General features: G+C 56.9%; 2 protein-coding genes across 11 annotated transcripts in view; one reads left to right on the top strand and one right to left on the bottom strand.

Moving 5' to 3' along the window:
* Positions 1-1,127: 1,127 nt before the first annotated feature.
* Positions 1,128-13,518, top strand: NTAN1 (N-terminal asparagine amidase). Of its 3 annotated transcripts, XM_072753798.1 has the most exons (11): positions 2,840-2,957; positions 3,058-3,161; positions 6,192-6,294; positions 6,371-6,436; positions 6,724-6,832; positions 8,259-8,332; positions 9,684-9,737; positions 10,383-10,436; positions 11,413-11,510; positions 12,681-12,794; positions 13,179-13,518. In XM_072753798.1, the coding sequence occupies exons 5-11, from the start codon at positions 6,789-6,791 to the stop codon at positions 13,356-13,358; spliced, it is 618 nt and encodes a 205-aa protein (XP_072609899.1). In that variant the 5' UTR covers positions 2,840-2,957; positions 3,058-3,161; positions 6,192-6,294; positions 6,371-6,436; positions 6,724-6,788; the 3' UTR covers positions 13,359-13,518. The 3 variants fall into 3 exon arrangements, with proteins under 3 accessions (XP_072609897.1, XP_072609900.1, XP_072609899.1); XM_072753796.1 differs by lacking the exons at positions 2,840-2,957; positions 3,058-3,161 and adding an exon at positions 1,128-1,301; XM_072753799.1 differs by lacking the exons at positions 2,840-2,957; positions 3,058-3,161; positions 6,192-6,294 and adding an exon at positions 1,149-1,301.
* A 505-nt stretch (positions 13,519-14,023) lies between these two features.
* PDXDC1 (pyridoxal dependent decarboxylase domain containing 1) overlaps positions 14,024-21,032 on the bottom strand; it is a 52,987-nt gene continuing 45,978 nt past the window's right edge. For all 8 annotated transcript variants that reach the window (XM_072753789.1, XM_072753793.1, XM_072753790.1 and 5 more), the window contains 7 exons: positions 19,524-19,695; positions 18,738-18,856; positions 18,323-18,444; positions 17,094-17,186; positions 16,913-17,009; positions 16,237-16,341; positions 14,024-15,772 (listed from right to left, as the gene is read on the bottom strand). In XM_072753789.1, the coding sequence (XP_072609890.1) occupies positions 15,513-15,772; positions 16,237-16,341; positions 16,913-17,009; positions 17,094-17,186; positions 18,323-18,444; positions 18,738-18,856; positions 19,524-19,695 (968 nt within the window). In that variant the 3' untranslated portion in view covers positions 14,024-15,512. The remainder of the gene's footprint in view (positions 15,773-16,236; positions 16,342-16,912; positions 17,010-17,093; positions 17,187-18,322; positions 18,445-18,737; positions 18,857-19,523; positions 19,696-21,032) is intronic.

Below are 21,032 nucleotides of genomic sequence, written 5' to 3'. Positions count from 1 at the left end.
ATACAAGTGTGAAAGGACCAGGGACTTCTCAGGTGTCACGGGTTGTTAGTGTCTGTCTAGCCAGCTGTGTGATGTTGAGCAAGTCTGAACTCCCTTGTGAGCTGTAAGGTGGAAATAACTACTATGTACTTTAGGGTTGTGATGATTCATTGGGAATGCATGGAAAGGCAGTAGCTGTTCTGTCTTGTGAGAAAGTGAAGCAAGAAGCACTTCCATGGAGAGATCTTTCCAAGGCAGAGGCGACGTTTGTTTCAGCCACACTGATTGGCTCCTTGGTACCAGCTGAAGAGGTGCCACCTGGAGAGGAAGGGCCAGTGTTTGTGGCCCCCTGCACCCCCCCCCCCCAATCCCCTTGGGAGCTTTGAAAAACTAAGGCGGGGGAATACAGATGCCATTCCAACATGCTTGCTCTGTGAGGTGGCTCCTCATCTCATCGCTAATTTGTAAAGTTACCTTTTAGTTAAGGTAGTGTGGAGTTGGGTCTACTTAAGGAATATTTCCAAATTCAGAACAGAGAGCCCCCAGGTAGGAAGCTTCACCCCGAGATAGCTATTCTCAGTAGGGACGGAAGGTATCTTGTTGATCTTCAGTCCCAGGGTTCATCATTAAGTGCCTACTGGACGCCAGGCAGCAAGTGTTAGGACGATTTCTAAATGTGTGCGGCTAGCAACGTTTCGGCTCTATTTTCGCAGTTTAACGTTTACTATTGATTGAACATAATGCTATGGAGCAGTGTAGGTTCCTCACTCATGAACAATCTCAAGGTCACGATGGAGTAGTAGAGCCGTGATGTTGACTGCAGGCCGTCGGACCCCAAAGCCCACACTCCGGCCAGGCTGGCTGGTCATTGAGACCGAGCCCAGGCTCTGGCTGTCAGCCCAGCTCCGCGCCCTCTCGGGGCGCCCACGCTTTCGGGACTACATTTCCCAGGGCTCCCTGCGGGGGGGGGCGGGGGGACCTGGCCGCCGACCGCTCCCTCGCGCTTGGACTACATCTCCCACAGGGCCGCGCGGGCCCGCCCCCGGTTCCCTCGGCCACCCCCGCGCCGCGCCGCGCCCCTCCCCCCGGTGGGACTCCACTTCCCGGCGGCGCCCGCGGGGGGCGGGGCGGGGCGCGGCGGGGCGGCCCCGGGCGGGGGCGGGGCGGGGCGGGGGCCGCGGGCGGCCCGGGGCTGGGGAGGCCGCCGCCTCCCTGGGCCTGCCGGGGCGGCCGCCTCCGCGATGCCGCTGCTCGTCGAGGGGCGGCGGGTGCGGCTGCCGCAGTCGGCCGGGGACCTCGTGCGAGCGCACCCGCGGCTGGAGGTGAGCGGGGCCCGGGGCGGGCCGGGCCGGGCCGGGGCGCGGCGGGGCGGGGGGCTCGGAGGCCGCCGGGGGCCGCTGCCCGCGGGCCCACCCTGCTCGCCCCGCCGCCGCCGCCGCCGCCTCGAGGCGGAGCTCAAACTTGGCGGAGCGACTCGGGGCGCCTGTGCCCCCCGGGACCCCCGAGGGCTCCGCCGCGGCCTCTGCAGGAGCGGGGCCGGCGGCCCAGAGAGGTTGGGCGGCTTGCCCGACGCCGCACAGCAGCGCGGCGCGCGGCCCGACCCCGGGCGGCCCCCCCCCCCCCGCCGGGCCGGGCCCTGGAGGCCGAGCTGCCGGCGCCCTCCCTGGCCGGGGGGGGGGGCGGGGGGTCCGCGGGGAGCCGGGAGCCGGCAGCCGGGGGAGGCTGGTCCCGCGGCTCCCCGGCAGCGCCGCCAGCCGGGCCCGGCACCCTGGCCGCGGGGGAGGGGTCGGGGGTCCCGGCGGCGCCCCCTCCCCTCCCCTCCCCTCCCCTCCCCTCCCCCACCGCCCCCACCTCCCCCCACCTCCCCCCCCGCCGCCCCCGCCCCCGCCCCCGGTATTTTTAGCGAGAGGAGCGGGCCCTGCTCCCGCAGCCGCGCGGGGGCCACGCCCTGACGGAAGGCTCGGGTCTCGTCCGTCCTCCTGCCTTTGTCCCGCGCTGCGGCCCCGGCCCCGGCCCGGCCCGGCCCCGCCCGCAGGCGCCCCAGGAGGGGCCTCCCTCGAGCCGCAGCTCCGGGCAGGGGGCGCCTCGGGGTCCCCCGCGGCCGGGCCGGAGGGCGCGCGTCGTCGCCCGGGTCCCCCTGACCCCGCTGACCCGGGGCGCAGAGCGGGGCCTCCCGCAGGCGCGGCGTGTGCCCTCCGGGGCGGGGCGGGCCCTGCGGACGCGGTGCGGGGACGCGGTGCGGGGACGCGGTGCGGGGACGCGGTGCGGGGACGCGGTGCGGGGACGCGGTGCGGGGACGCGGTGCGGGGACGCGGTGCGGGGACGCGGTGCGGGGACGCGGTGCGGGGCGCCGGGGGTCTCGGCCTGCAGGAAACGGCCCCTGCGGGCGCGCTCCGAGGGCCGCGCCCCCCACCCCGCCACCCCCCACCCCGCCACCCCGGCCCCGAGTGGGACCGGCCAGGGCGGGGACCCTTCAGCTGCCCAAAGAATCTACCTGACGCAGGTTTTTTATACCCCTGAACATCTCTGTGCTAAGAAGTTAGGGAGATGGGCTTCCGCGGCAGCAGGCCCAGTGCGCAGGCAGGAGGCTGGGACGGGGCAGCCCGGGAGGAGGGTGGTGCAGGCCAGACCAGGCCAGACCAGGATGGAAACCCTGGGGAGGGCGCACACCCAGGCTCGACGGGTTTCACTGGGTCTTTCAGTGAATAAGCAGTGGGGCCCGATGAAAGTTTTCATTAGATTTGCTTTTTTTTTTTTTTTTTAAGATTTTATTTATTCCTGAGAGACAACAGAGAGAGGCAGAGACATAGAGGGAGAAGCACACTCGATCCCAGGACCCTGGGATCACGCATCGAGTGAAAGGCGGATCTCAACCGCTGAGCCCCCAGGCATCCCTGCCTCGTTTTAGCATGTCCCCTTTTTGTAAGCAGCAGCATATAAACGTCAAGAACACCACCGCAGCCCCTCTTCGCACCCGGGTAAATGCCTGTACAGAGGTTTCCCTCGGCGTATGAGTGACGTGCGTCCGCGAGTGAGAGCATACTGCAAGCTCTGTTCAGCAATATGCCTTCTTCACAGGACGCTGTGGCCTCTGCGGCACCGGAAGCCTGTCCCTAGCCCTGCCCAGCACAGAGGGCACCAGTCCCAGTGACACGGGGGACCGTGCAGGCCTGCGGAAGCAGGTGCTCTTGCTCCACCCATTTTATGGATGGGCACTCTGAGGCTGGGGGCAGGAGTGTCTCGAGGTCCCGGCCCTGTGGGTGGTGCGGCCATGGGTGGTGCAGCCCACATGGGGACCCTGGCCACCAGCCAGGAGAACCCAGCCCCTCGGTCCTACATATTAACCATGTCAGGCGCTCAGGGCACATGGCTCGTGGCCACTGCATGACAAGGCAGGTCTAGGTCACAGCCAGCACCACAGAATGTCCCTTGGGGCTCTGTCCTCGAGCCTTTGCTCTTTCCCAGTCACCAGGGCCCAGAAGCCAGTCCCGCAGCATCTTGCTAAGTGTGGGTCCAGAGAACTGCACCAGATGATGGCCCGGAGCAGAACAGGCGTGTGGAAGCAGTGAGGCCGGCAGCCCTGGGGGGCGCCGCAGGGTCAGGGAAACAGCTGCCGTGGGGTCTGCATCCTTGCACGGGCTAAGGAGCCCACAGCATCTGGGAAAGAGGGCAGGAGCATCTGCGGGGACACTTGCAAATATCCAGCAGCAGGGGGAAGGGACCCGTGGCCCTACTAAGCAGCTGGCCACGCGAGGGGTCCAGCTAACCCCTGCCCCGGGGCCCGACGATGTCTGGACCACCCGTGAGCCACTGACGGTTTTCACCTTTTTAAACCCCGGAGTGGGAAGTAGAAAATCAAAAGAGTAGCATTTCGCCATGTGTGAAATTACGTGAAATTAAGATTTTAGTGTCACCCATAAATAAAACCTTTTGGGGACACAGCACCATCCGTTTTGTTTACGTGTTGTCCCTGCTGCTTTCAGGCTACACAGCAGAGCCTAGTGGCTGCAACAAGAGACCGCACCCCAGCAGAGCCCAAAATAGTTCCTATCTGGCTCTTTTCAGAGAAAAGTTCGCAGAGCCCTGGCTTGGGCGAGCGACGCTTCTGGAAGAGGGATTGGGAGGCGAGAGACTGGCGCAGAGGGGGTTCTGCATGAACGGGGGGGGCCCCGAGAACGGCAGACGTTCAGAAGACCGGGCACCTCTATTTCAGGAAGGGGCGTGAGTTTCTAAAGTAGCTCTCGGTGTTTTTCCACGGAGGAGGAGGTTAGCTCAGCTTTTTTTTTCTCCATAAAGTGGAAAACCATAACGACACGTTCTTTTTCGCTCTGTGGCATCATCTCTTCTGATAATTTACGCTCCTGTCTGTCTGGGGAAACAGGAGCCCGGCTGGGGCGGCAGGGGTGGGGCGTCGTGAGTTCTGGTCTTGGGTATGCAGGTGGCAGTTCATGCTCACACGTGGCTTTGCTTCTGGGTGGTGACACTTTGCCTCTGCCCTCCTCGCCCCACCCCCACCCCCAAAAGAATAAAGCAGGTATGTGGTAAAGGAATTAGGGTCAAGGGAAAGCTGCATCCCCCTGTTCCTTATTTTGAATGAAGGCGAGAAGCGGATTGCACTGAAAGGCACTGGCGACATGCGGTGCTCTGAGTGTCAGACGGTGAAGCACACCGGTACCTCCTTGCCTGGTGCAGCCCCTGCCCGGCTGATTGACAGGCCAGTTCCTGTCCTTCTGGTTGGTTCTGTGGAGCTGCTGTCCCACTACTTGTTGCCTCGCTTCTGATTAATGAAAGTTTATGAAAAGAAACAGACCCTGTATAACTAATGAAGCTGATCACGATTGATTTTTTTTTTTACATCTGGTGCTTTATGACGTCAACAAGCACCAAGCTAAGCGAGCAGCAGTCAGGGGACAGGGAGCAGCCCATGGGGACCATAAAGCTCAGCTGCAGTCCAGACCCAACACACCTCCTCTGCCTTTGCGGTTTGGAGGAATTTGTTCTGGGGGGAACTTGCTTGTTGCAAGTTAGGAAAAAATGATACATCTTATGTATCCCTTACTGATATAAATTGTATCAATCTGATGTCTTTGAAAAAAGAAGTTTCCGTTTTCGTTAAAAAGTTTAACCTGGGCAGCCCGGGTGGCTCAGCAGTTTAGCATCTGCCTTCAGCCCAGGGCCTGATCCTGGGAACCCGGGATCGAGTCCCATGTCGGGCTCCCTGCATGGAGCCTGCTTCTCCATCCGCCTCTCTGTCTCTCATGAATAAATAAATGAAATCTTAAAAAAAAAAAAAAAGTTTAACCACCTGAGTTTAATTATTACTGAAAAAATTTTTTTTCCTAGGCTTACTGCCTAAGATTTTCTTAAACTTGAGTTCCAGCCTCATTTCCCTCCTGTGACACGTTAGGTTCAGGCGCCCAGGCTAGTGATGCGGGACTTGCACGCACGATTCACGCTCCCCGGGACCCGCAGAGGCACTGATGCCAGGGCTAGAGGAGAGGAGGTTTGGACACCGACATTCACACAGCCTGCCTTCCGCGGATCCGGATCCGTCCCGGCTTTCTGAGCCTGTCCGTGGGGCCCCGTCAGGGAGCATTTGCAGAAAGCTCAGAGCCTGAGCCCTGCTGTGGGAAGGGCGTAGCTCTAGCTCTTTAGGTGGTTTTTTGTTTGTTTGGTTTTGGTTTTTTCCACTTTCGTATCTTTTCAGTTTGCATTTCCACCCATCTGCCCACGTAGCCTTCCGCCTCCCTGGCCACGCCACCCCCTCCCGAGCCGTGGTGTTCTGAGCAGTGCAGGGGAGCGCACAGGTTTCGGGGGGCATCCTCAGGGCGGTGCCCTGAAGTGGGGGGACCAGACAGGGGGCAGGGACGGGCCTAGCCTCTCCTCCACGAGGGCTGTGGCTTCGGAGCCCACTGGGGCACTCGCCCAGATGCCCCGATTCCCTTCCCTGTTGCAGAGCTGTGCAGGGAATGCCCCTTGCTCCCAGCAATACCATTTCATGGGTTCCATAAAGAATAGCATCTCATTGTACCCCTGCCTTGTCCCCCACCATAGTGCCTGCCATGCCCGTGCCTCAGCCCCCATCCCGTGCGCATACACGCCGGGCTCTGTGAGCACGTCTCTGGCCTAGGTGCCTGCTGGACCCCCGCCACCTCCCTGGGGACTCCATCCTCACTAATTTCCATCATTATTATTTTTTTTTAATTAAACAGGAAAGAGCCAGACTTCTCAGAGGTCAGTCTGTTCAACAAGTGGGACCCCAGGGCCTTCTGTATGTTCAGCAAAGAGAGCTTGCAGTGACCTCCCCAAAGGATGGTAGGTTAGGAAGCAGTGATTTGGGTGCTACCCCTCAAGGCTCCTGGATATTTTATTTTCTTTCTCTTTCAAACAGGCTCCATCTCCATTCTGGGTTCTGACGATGCCACCACTTGTCACATTGTGGTCCTGAGGCACACAGGTAGGTGCGAGCCATGAAGGAAACTGATCCTTAAAGCGGCCCCCGTGGGGGACCGTCAGGAGTCTGCACCTGAGTCCCCCAGTGTCCCGTGTGTGGCCTGACCCTGCTCCCCTCCTCTCTAGCCGCCTGGGTGTCCCCCCGGAGCCCGGGTCAGAAGGCTTGACGGGGCAGCACAGGAGTTTTGATCTCTTCTTCCACATGAGGAGGTCTGAAGGGCCAGGAGTGGATGTGCCTGTGCGCTGCGTTCTCACTGGGAATGACCACAGTCATTCTGCCCTTTCCTGCAGGTAACGGGGCGACCTGCTTGACCCACTGTGATGGAACCGACACCAAAGCAGAGGTTCCCTTGATCATGAGCTCCATCAAATCCTTCTCCGACCACGCTCAGGGTGGAAGGTGAGCCCCACGCTAGTCTGTCTCGTGCCGTCGGAACCAAGCGCCGTTGGGGAGGAGGGGTGACCGTGGCCGCAGCGGTGGTGGCTGGTTCTGTGGGAGACCAACAGGCACAGTGCTGGCCCCGCGTCAGGGGTTGTGGGGCGGACACACGGGGTGTGACTTTGAACCTCACCTGCTTTTAGATGTTCCACCCAGAGGTGGGCTCCCTGTGTTGGTTCATTTGTTCTTCCGGCAGCTCCTTGTCCCGGGGGGGGGCTCCTCCCAGCCAGACCCTGTCACAGGCGCCCAGGCCACAGCCGCAGACAGAGTAGATGGAACCTGCCCCGGGTGCCCCTACTCTAAAGCCGGGGGCCTTGGGAAGTGCAGTAGACGGGGCCTGGACGGAAGGGCTGCTGGGCGGAGCTGGACACCAAGCCCGGGGCTCTCTGCCTGAGTGTCACTGATGTCACCAGGCTGGGCCAGCTTCAGGAGCGTGTGACCCGCACAGGCGACACCTGGGGAGTTTACTTTGCACCAGGTGTGCTCATTACCTGGGCGCAGGCCCTGCTGCCCGCCGCTGGGGACATGGTGGGCGGTGTTCCTGCTCTGTTCTGGGCCGAACATTGTGGCTCTGGGGGGTCCGCCGCAGGATGACTGGGTGAACGGACCTGTGGCCCCGTGGCGATCATGGCTTCTCTTGCCGGTCCACGTTTGTGGGGGCTGCTTGATCTGGTGCTTGTGCTGGTCACGTGGCCGACTCGGGGACCTTCCTGAGGTTTTGTCTACCATAGAAGGTGCTGTCCCGGGCTGTCACAGGCTGCGGACAAGGGGGTTCATGGAGGAGGGCAGTGGGAACACGGGCTCCAGGAAGGGAGTTGGGGGTTCCCAGCCACGAGGCTTCCCAGGGCTGTGACTGTCCCCGGGGGGCGGGGGGGGGGGGGTCGCCCCGAGGGAGTGGCAGGGCTTCCCCAGCTTGCAGGTGCCGGCGCACCGGGGACGCCTGGCTTTAGGAACAGACCCCGTTTCCTCCTCGGGAACGGAGGTGAGGTGGAGGGGGACAGCGCGAGGGGCGGACCGCAGTCCCCGCCCGAAGGCCCCACGCCCCAATCCCCCTTGGGCTGAGCCGTGTAAGAGCTTCTGGAAGCGCCCTGCGGTGGGTGGGTGACCGACGGGACATCCCGTGCTTCCAGAGCAGAGCGTGACCCCCGGCTCCCCTTGGCACTCAGGGCCCCTGGGCGGGGTCCCCAGAGGCTCGCGCAGCCCTGGCAGCCTGCCCCGTTTCCCCCAGTGCCGCCCAGACGCGTCCTCCCTGCGCCACGGCTCGGACGAGGCCCGAAGGCGGCGCCGCCGTAGAGCGAGGCTTCACGAAGCGGAGCTGAAATCCAGGCAAACGCAGGGCCCGTGGCTGCTGTGCGGGCCTCTGACCACCGTCCCGTCTCTTTGCCAGGCTGGAGGTGCACCTCGTGGGAGGCTTCAGTGACGACAGGCAGTTGTCACAAAAACTTACTCACCAGCTTCTTAGTAAGTGCACTGCTTTTTCGACCCTGATAAAAATTTGCAGCCACCGTCCCTGGGATCAAAATCCCCGTATGTGCAAACGGTCAGAGGGGCCTGGCCCGGCCTGGCCTCGTGCAGGGGCCCGGGGTGGGCGTGAGGGTGTCCGGGAAGCAGCGCTCGGTGGCCTGGGACAGCCAGCCCTCTGGGCGGTGTAAGGAGTGCCCGGGCATCTGCAGAAAGCTCGAGCCCCGCGGGGCCGTGCTTCCCCGCCTTAGAGCAGCCTGCAGGAAAAGGGACGGCTGCGGGAGCTGGCGGAGGGCGTCTGTACCCCCAGGACAGACGCAGAGACACTGGGGACAGCCTGTGGGCGGAGCAGGCCACGTCTGACCCAGCAGCTCCCAGCTGGGAGTCTGAGAACATCATCCGCAGCTTCAGGGATTCATGGCCAAAGGTGGCAGGAGGAATATTCTGCACGTTAGGAAGGGCGCTAAAGTCCCTCAGCAAAGAAGCAGAGAAGTAGCCGGTTGGCAGGACTTGGGGATAGGGAGGGGTGTGGCTGGGGTGGGGCGTGTGTGTGCGGGTGGGCTGCCCAGGGACATGGGCTCTGCAGGGACATGGGCTCCCCAGGGACATGGGCTCAGAACGGACACGGCTCCGCAGGGACACGGGCTCAGCAGGGATACGGGCTCCCCAGGGACATGGGCTCAGCAGGGACATGGCTCCCCAGGGACACGGGCTCAGCAGGGACATGTGCTCCCCAGGGACATTGGCTCCACATGGACACGGGCTCTGCAGGGACACGGGCTCAGCAGGGATTAGGCTCAGCAGGGACACAGCTCAGCACAGACGTGGGCTCAGCAGGGACACGGGCTCCTCAGGGACACGGGCTCCTCAGGGGTACGGGTTCCTCAGGGATACGGGCTCCCCAGGGACACGGGCTCCCCAGGGACATGGGCTCAGCAGGGACACAGGCTCCTCAGGGATACGGGCTCAGCAGGGACACGGCTCCCCAGGGACACGGGCTCAGCAGGGATGCGCGCACTCTTCACCGCCACAGTCTTGGGCGTTAAAAACCCACATGCTTGGACCATTGAAGACCCATATGCTTCTTACACTTGCGTGTGTTTTCCACATGTTTTTACAGTAATCAAGTTATGACTGATGATCGTGGAAAAAGTTAAACAGCTTGAGTCAGCTGCCCCCCTCAAAGCCCCAGAAGGGAGAGAAAAGGCCCCAGTCCGTTTCCTCTGGGCCTGAGGCCAGGGACAGGCCTGTCACTTGGCAGGCAGGGCGCCGTGGCGTTGGTCTGCGGGAACCTGGCCTCCGTGGACGGCTCGGCCACCTGCCCGCCGCTAATGAAAAATTCTCGTTGTAGGTGAATTTGACAGACAAGAGGAGGACATTCACCTAGTGACATTGTGTGTGACAGGTGAGCTCTGGCGTCTGTCCCCGAAGCTGGTGCCCTCACCCCTAAAGCAGGACCTTGCGTGAGGACCTCGGTGGCAGGAGATGAAGGCCAGCGCTGCCGACACGTGTCCCCCTTGTGCCCGCCCCTCCCTCACCCAGAGCCCTGGCTGCTGGGGATTTTCAGAGGCCTCCTCGGCTCCTGGGAAGGAGGGAAGATGTGCCCCCCCGCGTGCCCCCCCCCCCCCCAGCCAAGTGTGGTGGCCGCAGCGCTCTGCTGACTATAAACCCGGCTGCTCTGGCACTTGGCAGGGATGCAGGGTCACAGTCCCTTACGTGTTCTGATTTTTCCCCCTTTTGCAGTGTGGGCTCCTTCTTGGCTTTAGTTATAGAACATGAAAGCAATTGTGGAACATGTTTTAGAAATTAGATCCTAGGGATCCCTGGGTGGCGCAGCGGTTTGGCGCCTGCCTTTGGCCCAGGGCGCGATCCTGGAGACCTGGGATCGAATCCCTCGTCGGGCTCCCGGTGCATGGAGCCTGCTTCTCCCTCTGCCTGTGTCTCTGCCTCTCTCTCTCTCTCTCTCTCTGTGTGACTATCATAAATAAATAAAAAATTTTAAAAAAGAGAAATTAGATCCTAAAAATAATTTTTTCTTCTTTTTGGTCAGAATTAAACGACCGGGAAGAAAACGAAAACCACTTTCCAATAATTTATGGCATTGGTAAGTAGCACGTTTCTTTGAGGGTCGGAGGCCAGTCCCATGCTCACAGGGCAGGCTCGGGTTCCAGGCTGACCGGACCTAGTTGTGAACCCCCTTGTGGTCACTGTCCCCTCCTGGCTCCTCTGCGTGCCCCCCCCACCCCGGGGGGCCCCAGGAAGCAGCCCGGCTTCTCTGACCTCTGTCTACAAAACAGAGGATGCCCACACCCTAAGACTGCGACGGGTAGCGGACATGAGGCAGAGCCAGCGGTGCTGGGCGACAGGGCTGCCCGTGGTCGGCGCTCTCCTCCAGCCTGCTCCGGCGGGAGCGGCCTGTGCGTCACACGTCAGCTGCCCAGTAAGGTTTGGTTGAGAACAAAGCTCCCCCTAAAGGAAAGCATAAAGCTCTTCCAGCTCAAGAAAACCCAGAACCCTCTCCCGCGAGGCATCCCGAGGTTCAGAGTTGGGGGGATACTAGCTATGTGTGCAGAGGACTGCCGCCCCGTCGCAGCTTACTGGCTGGGTGCGCAGGTGATCGTGATTTCAGCCCCTAGAACTTTTGTTATTTCAGACATACGCAAAGGCACCAGCCTTGGCCACGATCCCAGGCCACCCTTCGGCCTGAGCCATCCAGAGCTCCTCTCCCTCACAGGGCTGAGCAGGGAGGCGTGCCACAGGCAGGCCTGGAGGGGTGGCAGGCGGGCTGCTCGGCACGGAGGGGCCACCCCACGTTTGCAGCGGTCTGACGGGGTCTGGTGCGGGCCCCAGCTGTGTGCACGAAGGGCTTGGCTCCAGGGCCGCGGCTGCCCTTCCTCCACCGGGGGGGAAGCTAGACACCTCACGGTGGAACCTGAACCAGATGGCTCTCCTCCTTGTCTCTCTGTCTCTCTCGGGGGGAGACTCATCAAGTTCCATTGCACGTGGTAGTAGAGGTGTAAGACCGTGCAAACTTGCCATTCGTGTCTTTAGTCCAAGAAAACACTGTGTGCCCTCCACAGCGGTCAACATCAAGACTGCGGAGATTTACAGAGCGTCCTTCCCAGATCGGGGCCCAGAGGAGGAGCTGCGTGCCGCCCGAGCTTTAACAGGAGGACCAGTGAGTCATCTTTGTGTTGAAGGTTGAAGGGGAACAGAAGGGCATCACGCTCCAAAGCCTCCAGTTTTATAGACCTTAGAAAGGAACTGCGCGTCTCCTTAAAGCGCTCAAGTGGTCAGGGATCACCTGGCACACACGGGAAGGATTTTTAAGTTATAAGCTCACGTCCCCAGTTCTAGGCCTTGAAGGCGCAGAAGGAGGTAATGTGTGTCCCCACCATCCAATCCGAGGACAAGGAGCCCCCTTTACTTTGTGCACCTTTACCTAGAAGTTTCCCACGAGGAAAGGCGAGCTGGGCCGGGGGAAAGGCTGCCAACCTGGCAGCACACGCTCTCCCCCAAGTCCTGGGAGATCAAGCCGCTGGAGCAAAGGGAGAACTCCCAGAGCAGGCTCAGATCAGTTTTTAAAAGTCCGATTGCCCGGGATGCTTTTTAATACTAAGACCTTAATTTTGAAAGAAAAATAAAAACCTGAGAGTCCCAGGCCATTAAATGATGCTTAAGGGATCCTGTCACTCGCGCTCCAGTAAGTGAGACTAGAAAGCGCCCCTGCAGGCCCCTGAAGAGCGCTGAGGAAATGTGGACGTTTTCCTTGGAAAATGTAAGAGCGCTAGTGCCCTTCACCAGCGGCACCGCAGCCTTGCCCCAGCTGACGTTCAGAGCCTCGTTTGGCCTCGGGAACCAACCCCGCACACTGCTGGTGAGGAACCACCAGCAGCGGACCTGCTTCCAGGAGTGCGTTGCTCGGCACATGGGCATGTCTACAAGTGTTTTTTGCTTGCTCTTGATTGATTGGCGCAGGCCGCAGGGTTGCTTGGAGCACAGATGAGGAGGCAGGGTTTTCCAGAGCAGTGAGTCCCGCCACCGTGGACTTCAGTCAGGCGCACCCAGGGCTGCGGCCCAGCTCGGACACTTCCTGGAAATGCAGCTGCCGGCACAGTGCTGTCCCTCTGAGCCTCAGGTTTTCACCCAAAGGGGGAAGAATGCTGTCTTCCGAGCGGACTGTCAGGACTGAAATACCGCACGTTACGCAGTGCGGTAGTGGCTTTAGTTACTAGGAGACATTTTCGAGCAGCTTTATTATTGGACTACACTGGGGCTGGCATTGCTGGTGGGGTTTGAGCGGCTGAGAACATGCCTTACCTTCTGCCCTTGAAATGTTCTCTTTTAGATGATTAGTATTTACGACGCAGAGACAGAACAGCTTCGTATAGGACCGTATTCCTGGATGCCATTTCCACACGTGGATTTCTGGCTGCAGCAAGATGATCAGCAAATACTAGAGGTGAGAATGGACAGGTTGGGTAAATCTTGTATCTTTGCACCCTGGTTTCTTCACTTGTAAGAGACAAAATGTTTAGAGTGCAGCCGCTTTGCTTTTAGTGGGTAGTAATTTTTAGGATGCCATCCGCAGACCCTAAGTTCTGGATCAGCGGAGAAGTCAGGTCCCAGCCAGGCATTCGCCTGGGTTGAAGGAATATGCAGACAACTGCTTTTTTCTCATTAGTGCAGGACCCCTTATGTCTTAGATAATTCTATAAGTTATATATACTGTGTGATCTGAGAACATCCAGTCCCATGTTTAAGAACATGGAGATACTTCGACAGCTCTGTCAGGGAAGGTAACAGCCAGGTTGTTCCTCTCATGCCCAGAATCTTGTCTTTCCAGAATCTTTCCACTTCACCTCTGGCTGAGCCGCCCCACTTTGTGCAACATATTAGATCTACCTTGATGTTTTTAAAAAAACACCCATCTCCAACCAGTGTACTGTTTCCTGGAAACAAAGCTCTGCTCTACAAGAAGAATGAAGGTGGCTTATGGGAAAAGATCTCTTGTCCAGGAAGCTGAACACGGGATCACCAAAGAAAGCAACTTGTTGGCCTGACAAAGACCACAGTGGGGGGCTGCAAAGAATGTGCATCAGAATTTACATCCGCTGAGTCTTAGGTCTCCTTCCTTCCTGTCCTTCAAATGACTTTCAAAATAAAATCTTATTTTGGCAAAGGCATTTGTTTAGGTTTACTTTCTGCTTCGCTGAAGCTGACATCCAGCCTTTGCTCTTTGGTACTAAGGGCACTGGAGGAGCCGCCCGCCTCGTGATTCTACAAGCAGCCATTGCAGATACAATGGTAAGTATTTCTAATTCTGCTAAGTTAGAGGAAAAAGGGAAAAAATGATGTTCTTTAAACACAATAAACTGCACTAAAATTCTGTGAAGATTTACACATCTCACAGAGGGGTTTTTTGGTTCCAAAATGTTTTAGAAGCATCAATTCCAAAACTGATATTAGACTTCTAGATGAATGAAAGGTTCAGAGGGAAAAACAGAATAATCTCCTAGGAAACTACATTTAATGTGAGAATTACACAAAGCCACCAAGAAACCTGTTCTTTTTAGGTGTAAGGTCATTAAAATGCTCCAATTGTGATACATACAAGTTATACTTGTAGAGACCTCTATTTTTCTGGTCGCTATGCCTGATTAATTACCATGTACAAACTGAACTCACTGGTAACAATTTCAAGAACCTTTATTGAAACCAACATTCAAATAGTGTTTTAAGCGTGAAAGTCTGTTTCAGCAAAACCAATTTAACAATTCAAATATATATAAAAACATTTAAAAATTAATCTTGTTAAAGGTGATAATTTCCCCTTTCCCCATTTTATCTGCTATACTTCATTGCACCAAATAGGGAAGACTTGAATCATCTGCACCCAAAAAAAAAAAAAATTACATTTCGACAAGTGCCAAATGTCAGAAATCACATCCAATCAGAGTCTAATTATAGGCTTAATATGGTGTAACTAAGGCTTCCAACACAACAGTCCACAAACCCAGTGTGAATCCCCACCATCCTGAGGGGTCCCGTAGCTTGACTTTGCTGGGCTAAAGGCACAGGGGCCGTTACCTAGGACAAATGAGGAGATGCAGTACTGCTGGAGAAGTAGAAACGGGCAGAATTAAGGGCTTACTTCCAGTTATTTCTGCAGTGGTCTGGCTTGACCAGCCTGAGTGAGATTAGTTTTCTGGTTCTGGTTTCTGAGTTGGGCCCAAAGGGGTGAGAAGCTCCCATGTGAAATGGGTCGAAGGTATACTTATCATAGAATCAAAACTTAACTGGGTGCTACACAGCATAGTTAACGTTAGGCTAAGAGTAGCATCTCTATCGGATTTTCAGATATTAAACATAGAAATGAGCACAGTCTGTACCCGTGTGCCAATTTAAAAGCTTTACCAATATTTAAAAATATACATATATATGGTCAAGAGTTTTACAGTTACTCAATAGATAGTCCTTTAGTTTGTTTACAAATAGTACAGAAAGGGAGAAATGGATTTGTGGCTGAGGGACGTCACAGCCAGAAGCGCTGCCCGGCTCACGGGCCCTCACTCCGCGTCCCGGGAGAGAGCGGCGGGGCTGGCCGGTACGGCGCCGGCTCTCTCCTTCACAATCCCATTGAATCCTTTCTCCTTAAGCCAAATCCAAGCCTGCTGTACACTGCAACCTGACCGGACCGAACACCATGAAAACTGAGGGCAAAGACTGCTCTCACCCCTGGGCAGCAGAACAGCAGAGAGCCCAGAGAGTTCTAAAGACAACGGTCTTAACGAAAAGTTACATGGAACCTCGTATGTGGTCTTACAATGATGTTTAGAAAGGTCAGCGGAAGTGTTTCAAGTGGCGGGCACTTGAAAATACAGGTGTTCTTCGTGAACCCGAGTGTTTATGGTGACCTGGGGGGGGGGGGGGGAAACGGTGTTAACTGCAGCTGGGTAGACAGACGTAGGAGTTGTTCTACATACCCACGGAAGGAGACAAGTCAGTTGCCCTTCTAAAAAGCCTGGCCTTCAGGCATGTATGTGTGCAAAAGTCCCAGGTAAGCACAAACACCAGGAACCTCTCTTGCATTCGCGTGTGGCACAGCTCACAATTCTCAGTCTAATGTCCTCTCCCCTGAAACAATACTCGGTATGGTCTCAAAGCAAAACACTGAATTTTATCTCAAGCTCTCCGCATCTTCTACCTGTGGACGGTCATCTTCTGGGCGCTGCACCCTGCTCTGGGGGGCTCCCAGTGGCTCGGCTTCCTGCGGGCTGGGAGCCCCGGGAGGGGGCTCAGGGCTGGTGGTCTCCAGGGCATCTTGCTCTGGCCCACTGGACAGATGCTCCATCTTCTCTAAGTCTTCCACGTGGCTGACAGAACTGGTCTCGCTTAGAGCATCGGAGCCTCTTAGGGATCTCTTAAAAGGCTTCTGGCCTAGAGAAAGATCCACGGACACTGCTGAAAGTTCTCTGTGCGACAAGCAACTGCTTCATTTAACCACAAGTGCTTCCAGAAACCCCTGCGATCCCCAGCTCTGAAGCACCGAGGGGAGGAAGTGAGGAACAAGAACTGGCTGGCAGGACGTCAGCGCGGCTCCTGAGGCTGGGAACACCCAGACCACGATCGGGAAAAGCTCAGGCGAGTCAACACCAGGTCAAACAGATGCCAGCTCCCAAGACCCTAACTTCCCAACCCCGAGGTGCTACAGAGAAATTTCTCCAAGGCTAAAGCCCAAGGCAACTGACATGGTTAAAAGGACAGTTGGTCTTAAGAGAAACAGGACTTTGGATGCAGGTGACACCGAACAGGAAAAGCCTCCCAGGACGCAAAGGTCTGTGTTCCCAAGGGAACCACCAGATCTCTTCAGTGTCAAAATCAAACATGAAGATGAAATGTACCTGGAAGTCTCTGCTTCGTGCGAGTGCCTGAGGGCGTCTGAGGCGGGGTGACTCCCGTGCCTTGCACCTTGTAGACGTAGGTGTGTTCCGTGGACTCTAGGGAGCCTGCCGAGGAAAGAGAGGGGTGTGCAGGAGCCCCGGGCACAGGCCGCCCTGGGCTCGCCCAAACTGGAAGAGCCTTCGGCCGTCCAGACACACGCTGGGGAGGGGACAAGGGCACCTTGCGGCAGTACTCACGAGGCCCAGCCATGCCGGGGCGTCCACCCGTACCTCCCCGGGGATCTTGCGTCCATGTGAAAAGAGCCAACAGGGTGGCTCCAGCGTGCCTTGGGGCCCATGGCCAAGTGGGAAACGTCCTTGAGCAGCAAGGAACACAGACCTCTGCGCTGAAGGCTGAGGCCTGGCGCATTACAAATCCACCAGGGTCCCAGGCTGCGGTCCCAGGCTAGGCAGCCGCAGCTGCCGCTTCTAGGGAGCGGCCCCGAGGGAGGGAGCTTCCTCCAGTAGAAGAGGAAGGAGGAGCCGAGAGCGGACACCATCTTTCCCAGATGCCCCGGCTCTCATGGATTCCAGGGAGGGGGTCTGCTCCTGCACTACCGCGCCTCATTTCCATGGGGCCGTGTGAGCTCCCAGGCCCCCGGTCAGTGAGGCCCGGGGCGACGTCAGTCCGTCCTACCTGCTGTTAAGTTAAAAGTCCTTCCCTTCTGTGAAGCTTGTACTGGAGAAAACCAGTTCAGTACGGACCCCACGACGGGGATCTGCCGCAACACCCCCTGCAAAACACAACCATGGCTTGTGACCACACTGCCCACCGGGGCTCCGGGGCGCCAGCTGGGACCTGCTGCGCTCAGCCTCACCTCTTCCAGAAGCCGCTCCTCATTTGCCTTCTGCAGCTGAACCTGAGCTTCCTGAATCCCTTTCCGAACCACCTCTGTCATGTTTTCCAGGAGCTGTGTTAGGGCCAAGAAAGACAGTATTTTGTCCAAGCTTTTGCTTTTCTTAAGATTTTATTTTTATTTATCTAAAGAGAGAATGTGTACAAGAGAGGGGAGGAGCAGGAGAGGGAGGAAGGGAATCCCAGCCGACTTGGTGCTGAGCGCTGCGCCCCAGGCGGGGCTCGAACTCACGACGACCCTGAGATCGTGACCTAGGTCGAAATCAAGAGTCAGACACCCAACTGACTGAGCCACCCGGGGGCCCAGTCGCCTAAGCTTCTTGCCCGAGACCTAGGACTATTACCACAGCACTGGTGACATTTTTCAAAAGTGTGTCAGTAAATGGAATTCCACACTTTTAAACATCAGGATACGAAGATAGGAAATCAAACAGAAGCGGGTAAGACACCTTGGGGCCTGGCCTCGTCTTCAGGGAAAGGAGGAGAGACTGCTCTCCCTGCGACCTGAATGTCTTCCCAACAGGTAATAGGTACACTACTCAACGTTCGTGGAAATGGAATTGGAAGTGAGAGTGAGTCTGGAAGAACCTTCAGGAAGCCCACCCGAGAATGAATGAAGCCGGCTCCTTGGGCTCACAGCTAACTTCTCTTGCCCTCCCACCAGGACGGAGCTGCGCACACGCCTCGGTCTCCTCAGACCCGTCCAGCTTTGGTCCCTTTTCTCAGCTTCTGAGGGATTTCTAGTGACTCAAGTACCTGGTTTGCAGAACGACCCAGGAAAGCTTATGGCCTGGTCTCCACGCCAATGGGCAGAGGGAAGTTCTGCTGTCAGAAATACCTGCCTCACGCAGCCCCAGGACCAGCCACGCTCAGGAAGTCACCCCTCGCCCTGTCAGGCAGAGGCAACTGCGTCTTTCCAAACACTCAGCCCCCCTCCCCTTCTCCCCCATGGCATTGACTGCCTCACCGGCAACACGGGTCTCTGCCCACCCCACGCCCCGCCCCACATATGCCTGTGAGCCCACTGAGGGCAGGGTTCCTGGATTCCTGGCCCAAGGTTTAGTTCACAGGAAGCATTCACACACTTTTGGGGAGCAGATTCGTTCGGAGGGGAGCATCTTCCCTCAGAACCTCAGCTAGCTGCCCGGAGAAAACCCAGAAAGGAATGAGACACATATTACTCTTACACACCCGTGAGTTCTCCTCAATTTCTCGGGCTGTGACTGCAATGGTCTCCACTAGCTCAGAAATATCCACATCATCACTCGCCATGCCAACGTAAATACAGCTCTTCATGCTTTTATACTCCGGGCCTGTGGGAGGAAACCAGCAAGCGACTTGGTGGCCAAGTCCTCAGTCACGGGGCCACCCAGGACCCACTCTCCTATCCAACAGCACGACCATGCACAGTGGAGCCTCCCTCAGGAGGCAAGGAAAGCGTGCTAACTCGGGACACCCACAGAGGCTGTGGGAGGGGAAGGGAGATAGCTCATTCTAGAAAGAACTAAACCTGCATTTCTTCCGAGGACACAGAGCCCACTGTCCTTGAACCAGTTAGAAAATGGCCTTCTGAAGTTCATAGTTGACTTAGAAAAGTAGTAGTTACCCATTTTAAATGTAAGGTCAGATTCCAGCTCATTTAACTTTTTCAGGAGTCCAGCATGGATTTTTTCCCCTTCTGGATCTAATTTCAAACTGCTCTTATCATCATTAGCATGTTCATACCTACAAACAATATCAAATGACAGTGTTTCAATGTAAAAGACTGAACGCCTCTTCAGACCCAGGCCTGCAGGTGGAGTATAAGGTCCTGGCGGTTTCCCAGAATGTGAGACAAGTGGGCCAAGGAGCCACTCGGAGCATCTCAAGGTCAGACACTGTTAGGGACGTGGCAAGGAAGGCCCAAATCTCCAGTCCATGAAACTGGGAGAGGCCAGGTCTGGAAGCCTCAGCATTTATAACAGAAGTAGGAAGTCTCCCCGCTGCCCTGGAAGAAGATGGAAAACAGCCACAGGGATAATGGCGCACTGAACCACGGAGGGCAGAGGCCTGTGCTTGGCCGGCAAGCTGGTCCTCAGCCTTAGCGAGCTGTGACTCTCTGCACTCTGTGGTAGTAACCACCTGTCAGCCATGCACTTGAATGTGTCCCCCCCTGACCCCCAGTCTCAGAAAGTACAGTGATAGCTATTTCACTAAGAGCAAGGGTGCCCACACACCACTGCGCTGTGCTTTCTTCTAGGTGCCCAAAACATCTTGCGGAATTTCCATTAGACACGCACACCGAGACCGTATGTATTCACCTTCCTCTTCCAAGCTGTTCTACGAAATGACCCAGCCGTGGTCTCTCTATGGCAGAGTGGAATGAACCCCAGCCGGGAGGCCAAACCCATACCTGACGACCCCTATTCCAGGCCAGTTAGGGTCATCGACGTGCAAGAGACCTGCTGCAGCCGTCACCTCCTGCTTGAACTCCTCCCGCAGCTGCAGTGTGCAGGTCAGGACGGGCAGCTGGCTCTGGATGCAGGCTACAAGCTGATCCACATCCTCTCCCCGGGTGCCTAAAACTGAGCAAATCCCCAGAGTGTTAGAGAAATATGTAAGGAGTGGTGAAAAGCAAGAGGGCAGGCTCCCCTTCCACTGTCAGGGAGGTCAGCAGCTCCAGAGACATCTGATTAGTGGGAGCTGAGGTTTAAAAAAAAAAAAAAAAAAACCCACCCACTAAGCCCATATGAAGAAGTCAGGTGTTAAAAACTGATACAGCCAGCTCCTGCAGGTGTAGACACAGTTCTCTATTACACAGAAGACATAATTAGCCCCCTGACATAACACACGATGAAACACTAACAGAGAAATCAGATTCTTCTCACAGGACTCTACTCAAGTTATACATGTTGCATCGCAGGCTAAAGACAATGAGGCAAGCACATGGCTCTCTGTCCACATTAATGGCATGGGGAGAGTGTGAGGGGGGGCAGGAGGGCGCGCTGATGACAGCCCCCCAGGGCTGCAGGGACCCAACATCACTACCTCGCGCCGGTGAGTCAAATGTGGCAAAGGATTGCACTAAGCCTCAGTACGCGCTGCCCAGGGGTGCCCTCAGCTTGCTTTGCCAGGTTTACAGACTAAGCCTCCGGCCCGTTTAGCAGGTGCAGAAATTACTGGAAGATCGGGAGGCTACCAGTCATCTTCCTGACGGGCTTTCCTTTGCTGAACAAATGCCTGCATCAACCTATTCTGAGGTCTTTGAGGATATTTCCAAAAGTATTAAAAATATCTTGTGGGGGAAAAAAACCTCAAACATCTTCTGAAAATCTTTAAATCATCTCAGAAAAAAAGCATAATCAGTTTTTAAATACATCTTGTCAGCTGATTTCTCAGTCTCACCCTGCTGAGGCCAGCGCTACGTAGGGCCCTCCACATACGTGACCTCGCATTGCCCTGCACAGCAGTGCATACAGATCTGCAGGTGCCTACAGGTGCCGCAGCTCGCGCTCGCTCTCGCTCCCACACGGTGCGCACCCAGGACGTGGTCGTAGAAGCCCATGGACTTGCAGCCCTGCTGCTTCCGAAAACATCTAAAATGGTGGCCCTCAACCTATGTGGGTTGGTTCAAACTGCCAGGGTAGCTTTAAACACTAAGGACACCCAGGCTCTGTGCCCTGGGGCCCTGCCGCTGGGAGTTTCAAAGCTCCACGAGTGATTCTCACGTGCAGTGTGGACGGAGCACCATGGAAGAGAAAACGAAGGGTCACAAGACCCCAAAACATAGGGAGACTCAAGTGGCTTCAAAAGTCTGAGAAGTTACTCTGGAGAGCTCATCTACCTAAATGCAGCCCACAGGCAAAGACAGAGAGCACAGCATCCCCAGGAAAAGCAAATCAAGCTTTCAGGGACTTCACTG

Source organism: Vulpes vulpes, chromosome 3, assembly GCF_048418805.1.
Source record: "Vulpes vulpes isolate BD-2025 chromosome 3, VulVul3, whole genome shotgun sequence".
NCBI classification, from domain to species: Eukaryota; Metazoa; Chordata; class Mammalia; order Carnivora; family Canidae; genus Vulpes; species Vulpes vulpes.
This window is presented reverse-complemented; position numbering and strand designations above follow the sequence as displayed.